Genomic DNA, 18,952 nt, shown 5'->3' with positions numbered 1-18,952 from the left:
CGCTACTAGGGTCATGAGTCCATCTTTCGGACTGTAGATTTAGCTTTTTTCGGTTTAAGGTACAGATTAAAGCTTCAGAACAGTCGGTGCTGTGTTACTTCTCAACCTACCCTGCTTGTTCTTTCTGATGCTTCAGAATTTATGTGTGGCAAAAGTGCTAATGCTCTTTCACAATGGAAGGAGATGATGTTTTTAAGTTGTCATGTATATATATCTGGTTTACCGGATCTAGATTTTGTTGTCTATCGGCATTGTTGATCTGGAAAAAAAAGGATGATGATACATGCTACTGAGTACTCACTTGACCAGTTGCATTTTTGCCATGTTCTTCACAACGCAATTTGTAACTTGCGACACTGGTTGTTCTTACCAACTTGGAGCATGCAACAACAGTCCCATCCATCTTACACCAAGACTTGAATATTAGTTCATGTTGAGGACTAGGAACCACATGGCGTTATTAGGCACAAGGAACCACATGGCGTTATATAGTTCATCATTTGCCCAAGCCGGTGGTCCTGGCCTCAAACCCAGGCACCGGCAGGGGTGCCTAATGCACCTCGGGTGGAAAATCCACCTTTATCTAAAAAAAATCATTTGAAATCACTGCATCGATCGAGACTAATACCATGGACTAAGAACAGCATTAGCATGAAAACGCTCTACCATATGTGGATGCATTCTGAAGCATCAGGAATAACTGAGGAGCATGTTCCAGACCCCTGCGACCTCTAATCTGTGGCTTAAATTGCTAGCAAGTTCATTAATCTGTAGCCTGACACATCTCGCGCGAACACTTGTTACGGTGCCGGCAACTCGATCTTCAGCATCAGTGACCCCTGCTGCATTAGCCTACTCTACCTCTAGTCCTCAACATTACCTTGCAATGAAAGACTGGATTGTGAAAACAAGAGTGTTCTATATACAAACACCACCCACCTTGCGTCAGTGACATCTGCAAAATACACAAGAATGTCCATATATGATTTCCCCCAACGTCAGGCTTGAATCTCGGTGGAAGCACTGACTGCCAGGAGCCCGGGTGCACCAGTTGCCGGAAACATATTATCCTTGTTAGGGGCAACACTCAAGGTCACGGATCCGCATCCTCGGCAACTTCAGTGGCATGGTGAATCCTTCGAGGCTTACGCTCCTCCTCCTGGGACCCCCAGGCTGCGGCAAAACTACCCTCATGTCAGTATGACCTTCATGTCCCTGAGATGATTGTCAGAGAGACCCTCGACTTGATCTCTGCAAGAAATATTTCAGGGTGTTGGCAACAGGGCAGGTAACTCGGCACATCAACCAAATTGTCTGAACAAATAAGTACCTTCATTTCAGGCAAATTTAGTTACCCAATCCCACTACTGATGAAGGAGGTGATTACAAGGAGGCTGGCAGTACCCCTGACCCCGATGTAGACATGTATATGAAGGTAATCACTAGCCTCCCTTATTATGCTGCTTTTCCAAGTGTGCGCATCATAATGCAATTTTGACCATACCGGGACGCGACACTGAAATTAACTAAAATAATTTATCAGTAGGGTTCTCTCTTATTGATTATCTAAAAAACATATCATGTGCACAGATTCTACTTCATTCCTTAACGTGTTACAGTCAAGCTACATATTTTATAGGCGATATCTGGTGAAGCTTTAGAAAGGAGTATGCAAACAGACTATATTATGAAGGTAACTATTGCCCAAGAAAGTAAGCTCACGATACCCTGAAAAAGAAAAAATCGCTGTGCATAACTCTTTATTGCCCTACAAATCATGGGACTTGACAATGCGCTGACATAATGATGGGAGATGAAATGAGAAGATGTGTTTCAGCGGTGAAAAGAAGAGACTCGCAACAGGTGATTCTACATTCTACAATATCTAGAATTATTCGAGGAGATGTTATATTACCCCAGCTACAGTTCTGTAGGGATTGAATTAAAATACTACAATACGAAAAAATCATTTACTATAATCCCAAAGGAAAAAAATACTACAATTAATTGACAAAGCCTATAATTGCCAATGGAATGCTATACACCATTTCATTTCCATTGCTATTTGGTTCTGTTGATGTTTTTATTTCATTAACTCCTTTATTAACATGTACTATCTAACAATATGGGGCAAGGTGTATTGCAAACTACCTTTTCGATGAAAACCATGTAAGTCACCGTAATTAAGGTATACAATCATCATGATCTTTTCCGAAGAAAAAAGGATATAATTCTGAAAGTGATATATTCATTTTTCTATAATCCCAAACTCAATTGGTATATATAAGAGAACTAAAATAAATTGATTCAATTGTGGATGCTTGATCCTTTTCTGCAAATTTTGTCTTACCATCTGGAGCGATGATAGTAGGACCGTGAAAAGCGCTCTTCATGGATGAAATATCAACTGAGTTGGATAGTTTAACCACCTTCCAAAATGTTTCTTGCCTCCAACAGCTGGCTCATATCTCAGAGTCTGCCGTTCAGGTCTCATTCCTTCAACCAGCATCAGAGACTTATGAACTTTTGATGATGTTAATTGATGGCTGAAGGAAAAATTGTGTACCATGGATTTAAGAGTTGCATTATGTGTTTCTTTGAATCATGTGGATTTAAGTGCCTCGAAAGGAAAGGAATGTCAGGATTTCTTTCTTCAAGGGGTATTTAAAATTATTTTAATCTGCAACTTTGAGTACTACAGAAGTGATTATGCAAAAACAAGCACCAACAGCTCTAGCAGTTCCGATAAGCCATCATACTGCTACTTATCCATAAGAGAAGTACAGGACAAATGGAGCCTTGACACATGAGTCCGTGACCTCAACCACCAAAACCTTATGCCTCCTTAAAAAAATGCAATCTGAGCCTCTCTAGCTCTGGTAAACTCTAATCAAGTCTTCCTTTTTATGCAGCAATGCACAATTTTTCTTTTCCAATCTGGCAAATCAAATTTTACCTGCTGCCTTAGCATATTGGTTGGTGAAATACGCATAATAGCTAAACTACACATTAAAGGTGCTAGAGAAAACTTAATGCCTACCCTTTTGTAGACACATGTTCTAAGTTTCACCGTATGAGCAACTTACAAGAAGTCATAGCAATAAGTTTGCAAAAACATCATGAAAACTACCAAATCTGTAGCCATTCGGTATAATTTAAGGAAATCTGGTACAGAGTAGGGTACTTGAAAATTTTACCATCAGAAACTAGGAATTCTTCATTCTTCCAAACATATGTATAGATCTTGCCAAAAAAGGATCAACAGCAATGTGGGAGCCATAGTGGAGAAACATACAAAAATGTTACCGTTGAGCAGTTCTGTGGTAAGTTCAAAGCATCTCAAGTTGGCCAGAATCATCTTGAGAAGCTAAAAATTTGTTGCAAAAATTAATAGCAAAAAGCCAGAAACCAGAAACCAAAAGCCAGAAAAGTAGTTTTTCAGCCAAAAGCCAAAAAGCATCAGCCCAACCAAACATGCCCTAAGTGACTTGATATAGTGAAGCCACATAGAGTTTGCAAAAATAAAGTTGCCAGGAGATATACATACTAACTCTGCGGGCAAACAGACAAGAAATGAAGTTGGAGAATGGCTGCCACTCAGCTTGGCAGCATTAGCAATTCCAAACGTGGACAGTAAGGAACTTTTCCATCAATGCAGCCATGCTTAAACATGTCTGAACCATTATTCAGTCAACGGGTCAGTTACACCATGACAAGATCAGTCAGAACCAAAGTTGGGTTCTCCTGATGCAAAGCGTAAATCTTGTCGGTCATTCCTTCCTTCCGATAAGCTTCCACCAAGATAGAGTATGTCTCGGCATCCGGAGCACACTGCTTATGCTTCATGTGCCTGAAGACCCTCTCCATCTCCATCAGATCATCTGCTTTTGCGCATGCAGCAAGAATAGCATTGTGGAAAGATGTATTTGCGGGCACATCAAGCCTCTCAGCAAGCTTAACCATTCCCACCACCTTATGGAAAAGGCCTGCTTTGCTAAACCCATTTATTAGACAACAGAAGGTCTTTGTATCTGGCTTCATCCCCTCGGAGCGCATCTGGTTAAATGTGTGTTCCATGTTTTTGTCATCACCGGCATCAGCAAATGCCTCAATCACGTTGTTGTATGTGGCAGTGGTCCATGGGAATGCTAGCTTGCGCATGTACTCCATGACCGCAGACATCTTGTCGTACATGCGCTTCTTCCCATAGGCGCCAATGAGGATGTTCAGTGTACGAGTCTCCGGTTCGATCCCATAGCTTCGGAATTTCTCGTACCATTTCTCCATGGATTCAACCTGTCCAGTGTTGCCAAATAGGCTTAAGATAATGTTCATGGTCCAGACGTCCGGTTTGCAGGTTGTGCTGTCTAGCATGTCAGAAAGCACTCTCTCCATGTCATCCAACCGTCCAGCCTTTCCGTAGCCGCTGAGAACAATGTTCTGCGTGACCGTGTTGGGTGCTATAAAGCGCTCAGCCATGTCTTTGTACATAGCATCGACGAGGTCAAATCTGGAGGCGTCGACACAGGCCTTGATGATGGTGCTGTAGGTGTAGACGTCAGGCTGGCACAGCGGGGAGGCCTTCATGTCAGTGAGGAGCTGGAGCGCCTCATCCAGTAGGCAGCTGCGGCAGTAGGCTCCGATCAAGGCGGTGTAGAGCTCGGGGGTGGGTGGGCATCCTTGGTGCAGCATCTCGTTGAAGAGTTGGTGCGCTCGGGAGGGCTGGCCTGATCTGCCAAGCAGCACGATGAGCTTCATGTAGGTGCCCTCTTTGGGATGGTAGAAAGGCTGCTCCTGGAGCATCTCAAAGACCTGCAAGTACCAATTTACTATTGGCATCAGCATCAGCATTGCAACGAGTTCCTTATCTCAAAAAAAGAAGAAAAAAGAAGCATTGCAACTAGTTATTCATTTTAGGGGAGTTGTTGGTTGTTGGAGACGACGGAGCAATGCAAGGGAAATCTAATGGGAGGTGTCTACCTGGAGCGCCTCATGCCAGTTCTTGGAGTGGATGCGGTCGGCGAGAGCCTCGGTGACGGTGCACGCCCACGCCTTGGCCTCCGCGCGGGCGTCCAGCCGCTTCTTCACGTTCTTGAGGGGAATCCTTGACGTTCTTGAATTGGTGGCGGCTGCGGTCTCCGGGAACTCCCCCGCCTTCCAGTGCCTCTTCCGATCCGAGAGTTGGGATGACTCCGAGGGCCCGCGCTTCCCTTGTGGCGGGGTGGGTGGATTGGGGGCGTCGACGGTCCCCGGGAAGTCCCCCGCCTTCCAGTGCTTCCCTTGTGGCGGGGTGGGGCCGCCGCCATATCTGCCGGTGGACGACGACACCCCCACCTCCCCTCTCCCGGTTAGCCCCCACCGCGGCATCCCCAGGCCCGGATGGAGAAGAAGCGGCGGCGGCGACATTCGGGAGTCGGAGAAGAGAGTAGAAAAAGGACAACGGGAAGGGGTATAGGCCGGCGGCAGGCTCATGAGCAGAGCAGGCGTGTGCCAGATTCAAGAGAGAGAGAGAGGTGCAGTTGGCAACCGAGAGGAAATCAGAGTTGGGCCTGGAACTCCACCGCGGCGCCGCTCTCGATCACCGAGGAAGAAGGGGTAGAGAGATGCAGAGGTGAGGGAGATAGGATGAACAGAGAGAGGAGGAGGAGATAAGAAGGGTCGATAGGAATGAGTGGCACCTCTGACTTATTGGGCCCACGGGTCAGTGTAAGAATATGGCGGCTCTGCCTCCGAGTCTGTGGCGCCCGCTCCGTTCTCTGCCAGCCCATCTCCCTGTGGCCCAGCCCAGTTCCTCCCTCTCTTCATCTTGTTGATGGCTCGGGCTCGCGTGCACTCCTTTTCTCGTCATCGTGTTGCAACCACGCTCCTAACCACCGGCCAAAACCTTCGCCACTCGCCCCATGTCACGCCCCACAACTCCGCAATGACTCGTCCTCCTTGCACTCCTATAAAACCCACCCCCAACCTTGCCACCCCTCTCTGTTGTTTCTCACCCGCTCATCACCATCGCCGAGGCCACTACAGCTCGAAGCTTCATCACACACCGTAGCCGAGCCCTCCCCGGCTCGTCTAAGGTTGCCACTAGTTTCGCAGGAGCATGAGGATCCTTCTCCGCCGCCCCTCGACGCCGCTCCGTCCCCGCAGGATAGCCATGTCGAGCTCCGATGAGCACCGCCACGGCGCGTCATCGCTAGCTTGGCCCTGTTGCGCCCCAAGGTTCGCTAACTGTCTTTTCAACCTCGCAGGGCATCTAGCACTTGGATGAACACTTTAAACACTTAGATAGCTTGGATGTCTTCTCAGATGTGCATGAGGTTCTTTGAACTCCAGTACCTTCAAATAACTGAGTGGATGGGCATATAAGCCTCAAACTCGTCAACTAGTCATTTGTAACATCCCAATGTTTGGCCACATCGAATTTCAAAAGTTATTCAAACAAATTCTTTCAAACCAATTCAAAACCATCTCAAATTTTTCCAAAAATCCCAAAACCTCAAACCCTTTCCCTTCCCATGGGCCCAACCTTCTTTCCATCCATTCGGCCCGCTACCTTTCTTTTCAGCCTGTTTTCTTTTTCTCTCCCTGGGCCGCCTTCTCTCTTCTCTCCCTCCGGCCCACCCGGCTCCCTTCTCTTCCCTTTCCACCCGCGCAGTGCCAGCCTGACCCGTGTGCCCTTCTTCTTCCCCGGGACAGCACCGTGACCGCAGTACGCACGCGCGTGGGAGCTCGCTGGCCGCATACGCATACGACCCCCCCTCTCTGCCGCACGGAGCGCACGCCTCGCCGCCGTGTCGTCCTCCCCTGCCTAGCTTGTCACATCCCGCAGCCCATCGGCGACCGTGCCCAGGAAAACCGGCCGCTGGACGTCCTCCGACCTCGCACGGATAAAGCCGGCACCAGTCACCTCCGAACTGTCGTGTCGACCGCCCACCCCATGCCCCCCTTCTCTGCACCCAGGCACGCGTGTATGAGCTCGCCAGAGCCGAGTTACGCGCCTACGACCGCATTCATGCCGAGCCGTGGAGCCGCCGTCCTTTTTCCCCGTCGAGCACCCGGATTCCCCCGCCTATATATAGCCCCGCTCGAGCTCTGCCTCTCCTCACCGCCGCTCACTGAGCTCTTGAGGTAAGCCTCCCTCTCTCTACCTCTCTCTACTCTCACTGCCCCTGTTGCTCTCTCCCTCCACCAAGCTTTTTCCCCCATCATCGGTCTCCCTCGACCGAGACCCAATTGCCGCCATTCTCGGTCACACAGCACCACATGCCCTACCGCCACCCTTCACCACCCTCACCTCCTGCTCCAAGGCCTCCACCAAGCCTTTCGCCGAGCTTCCCGAGCCGAGCCTATGGTGACTCGCCGTCAACCTTTCTTCGTCCATCACCACAGCTCGGAAAGCCTCAAAATGGACTCCCCATGCTTCCCTCTCCTTCCCGGTGGTCTCACCGACGAGATTGGTGGCCGGGAGCCCCATTCCGGCGAGGCACCGGCGAGCGCGCCATAGTGGAACCCCCGGCTCCGCCGTCCCGGACCGCTCTAGTGGACTGTCACCGCACCGATCGACACCGTCGCCCTCCCGTCTCTCCCCCTCTCTGTGTATTAATCCGACAAGTGGGCCCGGCCGGCTAACGCTGTTAGCTCGGCCGTCAGCTTCCCGTCGGACCACCGTGGACTGCTTCGGCCCAGAAGGTCGGCCCAATAACCAATCCCAATATAGCAGCAAGCCCACCGTGCACAGTAACTTTCTCTTTTTCCAAAAAAATCAGAAATTCCGATGAATATTCCGGGAATATTCTATCATTTTTCCTTTTTCCTGATTTATTCCACCAATTAACTTCAAAGCCCATAACTCCTCCGTTTTAAGTCCAATTTTGACAATTCCTCCACCAATATTCTTCTAAATCCAAGCTCTACCTTTTCATACCATTTTCATAATTATTCCAAATTCATTTATATTTTATTTATATTTAATTGAGTGTTGCTTTGTTGTTTGTCGTGTTTAGAAGCCGGAGAGTTCGTTGAGGAGGAGGAGGAGGAGGTGGTGCCAGGAATTCAGGAGTTCGAGCAGGACCCCCTCGAGGACTTCAATGAAGGCAAGTCTCAATCCATTTTCTCTTTGATCATATTGGTCCCAGTTTTATCAACACGACCCGTAGCAGCCGTTTTATACCTAAATGTTGCATGAAGTATTTACTAGTTGGCATATTTTTAAAACTGTTGGTTTAGTTATAACCTAATGTAGTTTAGCCAGCCTCTTGTAATTATCCTGTATGCTTAATCTTGGTAAACCTAGGATCCCGCCTTAGCGAAATTACTTATGCTTGGGTGATCACCTTGTTATTAGCATGCTTAGGATGATACTCTTTACTGTTGCTTCATGCCTAATTACAAATAGCTTTTCAAAGGTGTAAAATTTGGTGTTGGTGTTGTGTGAATAATTGTTGGGTAGAACCCTGTCAAATGACAAAGATAATACCTGAGTTTAGGTTAGAGCTAGGGCAAACCAGGGTTCCTTCGGGAATGCCTAGGGAGTCGGAGTGCTGTCGGTGTGACAGGCTTCGGGAGGAGTGATGTTCGTGTGGTAGGCTCCATGAGGTGATGCTTGTATTGGCTCGTTTAAGGACCGAATTGATGTGACATCCTACCTAGTCTATACAGTACAACCACTCGACCCTGTATGGGCAGGGCTTAGTCTAAATCCCCTAGCTAGTCTACAATTGTCTGGAGGCAGTTGTGCAGCGGGGAACCATGGAGCAGGTGCAAGAGGTGCAGACTTGACGACCCAGTTGGAGGCCTAGCTAAAGGTCATGAACCCCTGGTTAGCCCCCGTAGATGGTTAATGTGATGATGCTGTGGTGGGTAATGGCTTTGTTGAGCTGCGCTTCCACGGCGGTGGATTGTTGTCGAGCTCAGCTTGTGGGTAAAGTGTACAACTCTGCAGAGGTAAAACTATTTGAATAGCCATGTCCACGGTCATGGACAAACTATAGTTCGGTCGCAGCAACTAGCATGGGTTACGTGTGTTCTCCTTGTGAGTGAGTGGGCAAGGTGTGCCCTGTTTTGGAATATAGGTCCGGCTGTGTGCCGTGGGTTGCCGTGGACGGAGTGTCCAGTAACAATAAAACTTGGACAACCCATTTTTATTACTGTTGTCATTTTCATAAACCGCTTTTATATAAAATGAACCATGCATGTGTAAAACTTAGCTTTCTGCAAAATTCAACCTTACAGCTTATCCTTGTTATCCATTTATGTATATATTCATACCCCTGCCGTAGGGCAAGGGTTGAGACTTGTTGAGTACTTTTGTACTCATCCTTGCTTGTGCTTTCAGAGGACGATCCGGATTTCACCGAGGCAGACGGTAAGGAAGATGAGTAGACTTGGTCGCGTCCGCACCTAAGCTGCCTGTGGAGTAGCTTGATTCTGATGCTGCCTCTACTGTGTACTCTGTTGTCGTGGACCCTTATAATAATGCACTTGGGCTTAGTGCTACATGTTTTACTAGGATGGTGGATTATGCTCACCATTCCTCGTGTTGTATGGCATTGATAATACCTGTTGTAAGACTCTTATTTACCAGCGGCTGATCTAGGGACTGGTATAATAATGATTTTAAGCACCGGGGATAACCCGGGGCGTTTCATCATTGTTCCCTCAACTTTACTGTGAACACCAAATGATCCGGTGACAACAACAATACAAGCACCGGACCATCCGGTTTATACATTAGTAGATACTAACCGTTGAAACTCCACTCAAATATATTTTGAACACCGGTTCAGTGTATCATTCATTTTCATCACCGGACTATCTGGTGTGTTGTCTTACGCCAAATTGAGCCACTTCTTCTCTGTGCAATTAGTCCAATATGTAAACTCTCTGATCATCAGACCTTCCGGTGTGTTGACCTTGATCTATTTTGATATCTTCCTGAAAAACACTCCGGTGTGCTAGCTACTTTATCACCGAACTATCTAGTATGTTAAAATCTTTCCTTCCCTAATTTGCACAGCTTCTGTTAAATGCTTCGGTGTACTTACTCTTCTAACACCAGATCATCTAGTGTACTTAACTTTAGTTTTCTTCGAAGATCAACCCTTCTGTTAAATACTCCGATGTGCTTCTGCTCCCATCACTGGACCATCCGGTGAGTATAACACACCAGGAGGAATACTCCGGTGTGTACAAAGTCCTAAGCATTGGACTATCCGGTGAGATCATTTTCCTGGGACTTGTCCAATTTAGTCCAAACTTTGTCCTGGCTTCGATGGCTTCTTCATGTATTATATCTATGAGACCTGTTAACATATATTCTTGACAAGCATATTAGTCCCAATGACTATGTTGTCATTAATCACCAAAATCACAATCATGGTCTAATATGGTCATTTTCGCTACAGGAGGTCTCGCTCTAACTCCAATTCAGTCTCCCCCAAAGAGCCCAAAGAAAAAAGAAAAAGGAGCCAAGAAGAAAGGTTCTAAGAAGCACGTGCTGAAGATATCAAAGGTCATTGTACCAGTGAAGAAGTCCACAAATATTGGAGCAGCGTGGACTAGTGGCAACACGAAATTCCAATATGGGAAACCTTTGATGATGGTAGATGACCTAACAAGAGCGGGATAAGCATGTGTCAACCTGTATAATTACTACATGCAAACTTTTAAAGACACTAATGCTCAATCCATAGTCGTATAGTACAAGCGATGACACTTTTTAACTAAAGACATCTAATCTTTGTGGATTTTAATGACTTATACGACCTCTTCAACCTTGATTCCTTGGACATAACGTTATTACGGATCTTCACATTATAAGTCCCTTGAAACTGGACATTTATTAATTAATACCACTAAGTCTTGAATCTAACTGTATTCTTATATAGAGACACTTGATGAAGGAAACAAAAAAGAACAACGAGCCCATCAGATTTCTTGACCCTAAGGTCATTACAATCTCGACCATTCAACTTCACCTCGACTACGATATGGACTATATGGTCAGGGCAATGCAACATCATTCCAAAATGGACTACCTGTTGGGCGCCCATAACGCCAATGGTCATTGGGCCTTACTAGCCATTTGCCTTAAGTAGAACTTGGTGTGGTACCTCGACTCATCAAGACTAGTAGAACGAAAAGACAAACTTAGAGAGCGTGATTACAACGCTGTAAAAGGACTTCTTGATGTGTAAGTTCTGCCTAGCTTAATTTACATATTTAACTTTTCTAACATTCAAACATTCTCTAATTGATCCCTCTTTATACAGGATTTTTGACAAGTACCTTCGAGCTGAACCTAACTACAACACGAAAGACGGCTATAGACTAACACATAAGATTGGGTTCGCAATAAATGCTACCAAACAGATTATCAAATTCTCTTTATTGCTGCTTTTTTCTTTTTATTTAACAGTAAATTTTATTTTTAGCAGTGTCACCAACAACCACCTAGCAACACATGCGGATTCTATGTTGCGTGGAACATGCTCATCACACTATGAGAAAAGGATATCAAATCTCCCAATGTAAGTTCAATACAATATTATTCATAACTAATCTCAGTAATTAGTTTAATTCTATGATAACATGATATTGGTTACGTGTCAAATTATGCATGATTTTTCAGTTTCTTTTTTATGGTGGTGCACTCCCGGAGATTCGACAATGGATCACCGTGTTTGTACTATCTGAAGTCATCAGCCCACACGGTAAGTTACATTATAGAAACTCTATGTTGTGAGGTCTTATGTAATATGAATTGATTGGAACTTTGTAACATTTGCGATTCTGTAATGAATTGATTGGAACTTTATAACCTTTATGATTCTGTAATGAATTGATTGGAACTTTATAACCTTTGTGATTCTGTAATGAATTGATTTGAACTTTATAACCTTTTGCAATTCTATGATGAAGAGAGTTTATATATGTGTGTTTGTCGATATAGATTTGAATATATTATTGTTGTTTGCAGGGACAATACGATTGCCAAATTCTGGCTATGCTCTAGGATGCAGCCAAAAAATATGACAATCCTCCAGGGCAAACTACACATAAGTGACGGGTAACATCTTCACCCGTCACTTATATAAAGACATAAGTGATGAGTGAAGACGCTATCCGTCACTTGTATTATAATATATGTTACTCGTCACTTATGTCTTTCACTCTGGCAATAAGAGACGTACTTTAGTGACAGGTCGTAACAGCGACCCGTCACTTATGATTTGTTATCAGTGACACATTTAAGATAACGAGTACATGATCCGTCGCCTATAATAATAATCACACGTTCTATATGGACTTTTTTTTCACATAGTGATGTTAAACTTGATCAGTGCGTCCTGCTACAGTACGGCTGCCACCATCCTCTTGCAAAAAAGCAGCACGACCTCAGACCCCCCACTGTGTGCGTATGCGAATAGCACGGATGTCACAGCAAGTTAAGCATACTGGAACTGTCACAGCAAGTTACAGAACTCCAACTCGGCACAAAAGCCATTAGAAAGCAACTTTTACAAAGGCTCTGACAACCTTCAACTTCTAACAAAACCTTCGAAACTATAATCTACAAAGGTTCTGACAACCTTGATCAAACTCCTATATATCAGAGTCAGGTAAAGACAGAAAAAATATCCTCCATCCAGATGATAGCTCGCGGACTCGCGGTTGAAGATTTCAGCAGCTTATTCTGGCTCCTACCTCTATGGCCCCATCACAACCTGGTCGCACCCCCGTTGTAGAATCAAAAGGTTTCCTTTTTCTAAAAAAAAAAATGAAAAATGAAATCTTTTTTCAGTAATAAATTTGAGTATACCAGTCGATTGATGTATTGATCTATATTTTTTCGGTTAGATCCAAGGGACACAAGAACACATAGAATCATTTAGATTCATACCTCCTGTGAAATAACATCTCTATGTTATATATATTTTCTTATGAACTGGATAAACTTGTTACAAAAATTCTTTCAAACTAGATCCTTCCTATTATATAACTTGAGAAAAAGAGAGTATACAAATAGACCATATGATCTACTCCTAACGAAGCCAATAACTTCTAAGCCATCATTACGGGGGCATGCACACATATCCTGCCCTAGTCGTCGTGCATGCCCTGTCATGTTTGTAGAGTGTCGTCACGTTCGCCTGCGAGACTGTCTCGTAGCAATAAATGCTATGGGATAGGTCACACTAACTTTACGTTTGCTCTTGATCATACACGTCGAAAGAAGGTGACTAGAGAAAGAAAAAATTTGAGTGAACAATATTTAATATGATTTGACGGATTATGTGAGTACCCAACCTACGACCAGCATAGGCTGATCGCAAGATTGCTTTTATCGATTAGGGTGTTGGTCGTCTGAGCCCCACTTTGCTCGCAGGATGAAGTTGTGATCTAATAGACTCCAACTACCGACTGTCATTTAGCTACGCGGGGCCTGCCCTACGAGACACCCCATTACCTGTCACAACGAAAAACCAAACAATGGAACTAGTGAAGTACTGTATCACCTTAATACATACTACCCCTAATATAACTTGGCTATATTTGAATGTGGTAGCATAGTTAATTATAAATTGTGCCCTTGATGTATGAAAATGTCTCAGCCACCTCGGCTGCCCCTCACACGGCGTTGTGCTCCGAGTAGCGCCGTGGTGGTCGGGGATAGAGATGTCTTGTGCCATACGTACGATGTCTTGATCATCTCTGAGCTTTGTCTCTGTAATGAATCCCTGTTTGATTTTCAACTGCAAATTAACCACTCCTTCGCCGATATACCAAACAACGCCGCCGCTGCAAAGAATCGGTTGGATTTTATCTCTGCCAGACCGCAACTGTCACCCTTGTGCTTCACCTTCCGGCCTGAGCACCAGGTCCATCTCAAGCAAATTGAGATTCAGGGCAGGTACAGGTAAGGCAAGCTTCAAGTCTGCAGCAGCCAAATCAAATGCACATGTCCTTTACATTGCCAACTGAGAGGCACTCTGCAATCTGCACTGCAAATCAGTTATGTGTCTTCCTCCTAAATTTCGGGTTCTTTTTTCTTCCTCGTCTTGTTTCTAGAGCATATGTCTATGTAACACTTCAGTCCATTTTATCCTAATACCAGACGAGCCTGGCTGAAATGTCCGTTTTAAGTCTCAGGTTTTAGCAGTTGGTTATATTAGTGTTAACAAGACAGTTAACAAAGGCACCAAAGACAAAGCACAGCAGAACTTGTGATGTGTCAGACAGAAAAAGTGTATTACAACTGAAGAGTAGCCATGTGACCAGATTTGATTTCAACATTTTACACCAAGATATGTATCGCTCGGATATGGTGCCTTTGTTTTTGCGTGTTCTAGGGAAAAAAAATGTCTCTGCTTTTGCAGAGATGGAAGTAAAGAACAGCAGCTGCCCCTGGAATGGTTGACTGGTAGTTAGGCAAGTATACATAAACAATCAAGTCACATAAGAACAAGTTGCAAGTTTCCCTGGCGTCGGGCAACAAATGTACCTTTTGCTAGATCCTTTTTGTTCCGCTGTGCTTTGCAGGTTTCTTCAGAATGCAAGGGTGGCTAAGCTTGTGCCGTTCATGAACAAGCATACCATATTGAAAGAACAAGTTCATCACTCATGGGGGAAAATGGAACTATATCATAGATCAATGAGCTGCACTGCACTGAAAACTCTGCAGGATTTTCTTCAAGCACGTCACTCTGAATTCATTCTCTCTTCAGAAACGGGACGCAATTAAACACGCCTTTCAAATTCTAAATCAGCCAAGCCCTGGGCACATCACAGGTTCAAAACAGATGAACTCTCCTCAATCTATTAGAAAGATTTCTACCGTTTAAAAATAGTAGACATATTTCTTTAAAAAAAATCAAAATTTATAAATTTTAACTAATATTTAATTAAATTATAAAAATAACTAGTATATAAAAATTATATACTAGTTATTGAGGAGCCCTAACTTCGCAATTCAAAAACATTGACACCGCGACGAAGCATCGCGAGCCCTAACCCTAACCATGGCGAATGGGGCCTCCGCGTCGTCGGCGCCCGGGTCCTCCTCGTCTCCGCAGGCCGGCGGCGGCGGGGACGCGCCGCGGCCGCGCGCCGGCTCCGACCCGCTCCTCATCGTCTGCCGCTGCTTCAGCGTCGTCACGGCCGCCACCGCGCTCCTCTGCGTCGCCGTCAACGTGCTCTCCGCCGTACAGTCCTTCCGCGCCGGCTCCGATGTAAGCCGCTTCGCCCCCATTCATAAGCGCCTGAGGCTCAAGGGGCTTATTTGCGTGGTGACGAGCTGATTTGGGGGATGCGTTTGTTCTTGGGTCTCAGATATTTGGGGGCATCTTCCGGTGCTACGCGGTGGTGTTCTCGCTGTTCGTGGGCATCCTCGAGACCGAGTGGGGATTCATCATCAAGTTCTGGAAGGTTTGCTTCCTCCGCCATTTCGCTCGATTTGGATTGTGAATTGTGATATGTTGCAAATAGGGTGTGTGGTTGCTTTTGAAGCGATGAGCTTATAGAGTTATCGGACAATTGGTCACTGTCTGATTGATTATGGAATGTTATGTGATACATTATACTATGAAATTTGATTAATTGGGCCACTTAGTAGACTGGGGTGAGCTTCCTATCGGCTGGTTGGTTTGTTATTGTATCTGATACGAGCATTTCTTTTCCATTGAGTTTCCTTAGTGGTCAATGCACATATATGTTAGTAAGTAAATGTCTGTGTTGTCCAATTTCAGCTGTTTTATGGACACATCTGATTTATATGTGCAGTGCACGATCTGATTAATTTGGGTTCAGCCTCCAAGTCAAGCTTATGCTGTTCACCCCACACAATTATTTGTTTGGTCTGGACTTCTGGCATGTGGGTGCCGATATTTCACTTGGATATAGGCGATTGTTGTGTTTAACAATACAGATAGTTTCATAAATGTAGGTGGTGATTTGTTCTTTCTGTTGTAATTACTATCATGTTGGCCTTTAACTGTTTCAATCGGTAAATTTTATTGGACTGCCCTTTGTTCTACACGTGAATTAAATATCATGCAATTTGGACTGTGGATCCACTATTCTGTAAGGTTACATTAGCATTTGATAATTTTATTGTCTTGTTGATATAGTGATGTTTCTACTCTTTATGTGACCAGATATTTGAATACTGGCCTGCAAGAGGAATGCTACAGATCTTGTAAGTATTCTGGATGAGCGTATATTTCTGTTTCCCTTCAATTATGTTTCCAAAATTTAGTGCTAAAAAATTTAGCTGCTTACCATGACAAACCAAAACTTGCTTTCTTTATAAACCTGGACTAAAATTGGATGATGATATGCTTATGCCATAGTAGCGCTGTATCAAGGTCAGCTATGAGCAACTCTAATCTTCATACATTACATTGCGATTCTCTTATGCCATATCAGTGCTGTATCGATGTCGATCAGTTACATACAGTTCTATTCTTTTGTCAGTGCATTGTGGTCCTCACATGTTCAGACATCTTGTCTATGTTAGTGTTGCGAGAATACTTTCTGGTTAATCAAACGTGGAATACCATCCTGGCTTTGCTGGAGATGTCTCTTCTAGACCTATCTAGGTTTTCTAAAATATAACACAGTTTCAAACAGGGTAATTATAGATGCAAGAATAATATTAAGTGTACACATTTAGAAATAGGTAATCAATTTGTAGATTGTGGAATAGATTAAAATCGCGTTATAAGAATAAGAATTCTGTGGGTCCTTTCCGCTCTAATCAGATAAAGGATTGAATATTTAGAATAATGGTATGAAAATTTTGCAATTTAGAGTTCAGACCATGAACCTCGAGTAAAGCTCTTGTTATCCAGCTGGTATTGACCAGATTGACCTCTTCACATTCACAGCACTTGCACCTCCTGCACCATAAGTGCTGATATCATGAACATTATAATTTTAAGTTTCTTTGCTGCGAGCAGTGTCACAAAAACTGGGTCATGTGGGAACAATCCACAATCCTATTAATTATTCTTGCACATGTTGAAATGTATTACATGTCTATTCCTCTGTTGAGTTCCTTTTACCCTTGGTTCCTGGCAGTGTTGCTGTCATGACGAAGGCATACCCAAATGTTGAAAGGAATGATCTAATTTTGCTCCAGGAGATTGCCAGCTATATGCTTCTTGCATGTGGAGCTGTCTACGTAATCTCGGTAAGTTTAGAGAATTTTGGGTGTTCTTTTGTGTTTACACACTGTGTAACTGCCTTTCTGATTCTGAAATTTAAACACAACACTGTCAGATGGCTGGATATTAAATCTCGTAGGACACTGATGCCTTATAATTTTCAGTCATCTTTTATTTGGGAAAATTAGCCCAGTAACTACCCAACCTTAATGATTGGCTGCATAGCATATGAACCAGTTGAATGCTTGAAGTATGGCCTGGAGTTTTGCTTACCAAAATTAGCATGGTTATGGCCTCTAATACTATCACAAAGTTGTCCCTAACCAAGCGTGTGCATCACAGCAAAGTATGATCTTGTGATGTGCAATGGAACAAATGAGCAACATTACCTTGTATTTATATTGCATCATCATAAATATCTTTAACATGCGCAAAAGCTTTGAATATGTAGGGGATATTGTGCATTGGTGTGTTAAAACGTTCTCGGCAGCAGAAAGCGACATCATGGGAGCAAGCAGTCAAGGATCTGCAGGTGAGTACTTGATAGTTGGTTCCTACTTTTAGTAGTAACAGAATCGAACCATGGGACTGGGCTTTTCTGTGTCTTGACCCATGGTTTTCTCAGTTTGCAAGACATATTTTCTGTAGCTCATGCTTGGATTTATTCTGTGTGGCTTGGTTGGATCTTCGGTTAGTGTACATTTAATGCATAACAGTCCCATAAGATTCCTCTTTTCCTGCTTGTTTTTGCTTCCCATATACTGTTCGGGAGAATCTGTAGCTGAAAACAAAGTTTAGCATATTAGAAATAGAGAAACCCGGCATTTTAAAATGGTGACCCCTGTTCAAGCTCAAAAACAGTTGATGACGCTGTTTCGTGAAGTTTATGTTTGTTAAAGGTAGATACCAAATTATAATTATTCCAAGCTGTACGGTCAGAGCCAGGCAATTGTCTACTGAACAGTATCTTGCCAAAATTTCTTCTTTTAGTTTCGATGTAAAGGCTACAGCTTAAATGATACAAGCATAGTTTTTTTGTCCCATATTCCATCGTTACCTGTTTATCACTCCTCATTTCCTCATTGACTGCATGGTATTTCAGAAGCTTGAGAAACGGAGAGAAGAACTTGAGGCACTGTTAAATGCTGAGCGATCTGAGATGGTCTGAAGTCTGATCACAACGATCTAACATCTCTCATACAGTGTAGATAAATTGCTTTCCTGCTGATAGCATACTTCTTGGTCATGGCCATCTTTCGTTCATCCAATAGCCACTTCTGTCGAAGTGTATCTTGTTTAGTTCCTCTCCGTAAGTATGAATCCTTGCTAATTGTTTTTTTAATCAAGTTATCAGATTCTAAACTTGATATCTGGATGCTACATATGGCTTTGCATTCGAGATTTTCTAGCGTTTCAGTTGATATCGCATTGGATCCTATTCTTGATTACACATATTTCTCTTGTCCTATTCTTGATTACACATATTTCTCTTGCTAACATTATGCTTTTAATGAACGGATCTTGCAGCTTTCTTCTGGTTTTCAGCTGAACTGTGGTTTTTCGGCTTTAGGGCATTGCGTTCATTCATCGTCTAGGAGAATATTGTTTCAGTTAGATTACGGCATGTATGTGATGTAGTATGCTTACGTCGTGTACGTCTGTCTCGTATGTGTTGCTGAATAATTCTCCTGAATTGTGTTTAAGAGTAGGTTCTTGTTCATGAATTCAAGCAACTTCATTTTGACGGATAAATTCTAGGAAGTCCTTTTTCATACTTATGAATTCTACTA

At 43.9% G+C, this 18,952-nt stretch overlaps 2 protein-coding genes across 6 annotated transcripts; one reads left to right on the top strand and one right to left on the bottom strand.

The window, feature by feature from the left end:
• Nucleotides 1–726: 726 nt before the first annotated feature.
• On the bottom strand, nt 727–5,683 carry LOC133892399 (pentatricopeptide repeat-containing protein At3g06430, chloroplastic-like). 5 transcript variants are annotated; one of them, XM_062333146.1, is made up of 4 exons: nt 4,981–5,683; nt 2,351–4,812; nt 1,331–1,516; nt 727–1,251 (listed from the first exon to the last, which is right to left on the bottom strand). In XM_062333146.1, the coding sequence occupies exons 1-2, from the start codon at nt 5,470–5,472 to the stop codon at nt 3,703–3,705; spliced, it is 1,602 nt and encodes a 533-aa protein (XP_062189130.1). In that variant the 5' UTR covers nt 5,473–5,683; the 3' UTR covers nt 727–1,251; nt 1,331–1,516; nt 2,351–3,702. The 5 variants fall into 5 exon arrangements, with proteins under 5 accessions (XP_062189130.1, XP_062189133.1, XP_062189131.1 ...); XM_062333149.1 differs by having other exon boundaries at nt 727–1,516; nt 2,351–2,496; nt 3,198–4,812; XM_062333147.1 differs by having other exon boundaries at nt 727–1,526.
• Nucleotides 5,684–14,959: 9,276 nt separating this feature from the next.
• LOC133893518 (uncharacterized) lies at nt 14,960–18,952 on the top strand. The gene is made up of 7 exons (XM_062334545.1): nt 14,960–15,227; nt 15,328–15,423; nt 16,152–16,192; nt 17,077–17,188; nt 17,614–17,694; nt 18,265–18,471; nt 18,690–18,952. Exons 1-6 carry the CDS (start codon nt 15,018–15,020, stop codon nt 18,328–18,330), a joined length of 606 nt encoding a protein of 201 aa, XP_062190529.1. The 5' UTR covers nt 14,960–15,017; the 3' UTR covers nt 18,331–18,471; nt 18,690–18,952.

This window comes from Phragmites australis, chromosome 15 (genome assembly GCF_958298935.1).
Source record: "Phragmites australis chromosome 15, lpPhrAust1.1, whole genome shotgun sequence".
NCBI classification, from domain to species: domain Eukaryota; kingdom Viridiplantae; phylum Streptophyta; class Magnoliopsida; order Poales; family Poaceae; genus Phragmites; species Phragmites australis.
This window is presented reverse-complemented; position numbering and strand designations above follow the sequence as displayed.

Coding starts and splice junctions, on each gene's coding strand:
- LOC133893518 (XM_062334545.1), top strand. CDS start 15,018: ATGGCGAATGGGGCCTCCGCGTCGTCGGCGCCCGGGTCCTCCTCGTCT. Junction 15,228..15,327: donor CCTTCCGCGCCGGCTCCGAT/GTAAGCCGCTTC, acceptor CTTGGGTCTCAG/ATATTTGGGGGCATCTTCCG. Junction 17,695..18,264: donor AAGCAGTCAAGGATCTGCAG/GTGAGTACTTGA, acceptor ATGGTATTTCAG/AAGCTTGAGAAACGGAGAGA.
- LOC133892399 (XM_062333147.1), bottom strand. CDS start 5,472: ATGAGCCTGCCGCCGGCCTATACCCCTTCCCGTTGTCCTTTTTCTACT. Junction 4,813..4,980: donor ACTGGCATGAGGCGCTCCAG/GTAGACACCTCC, acceptor TGGTACTTGCAG/GTCTTTGAGATGCTCCAGGA.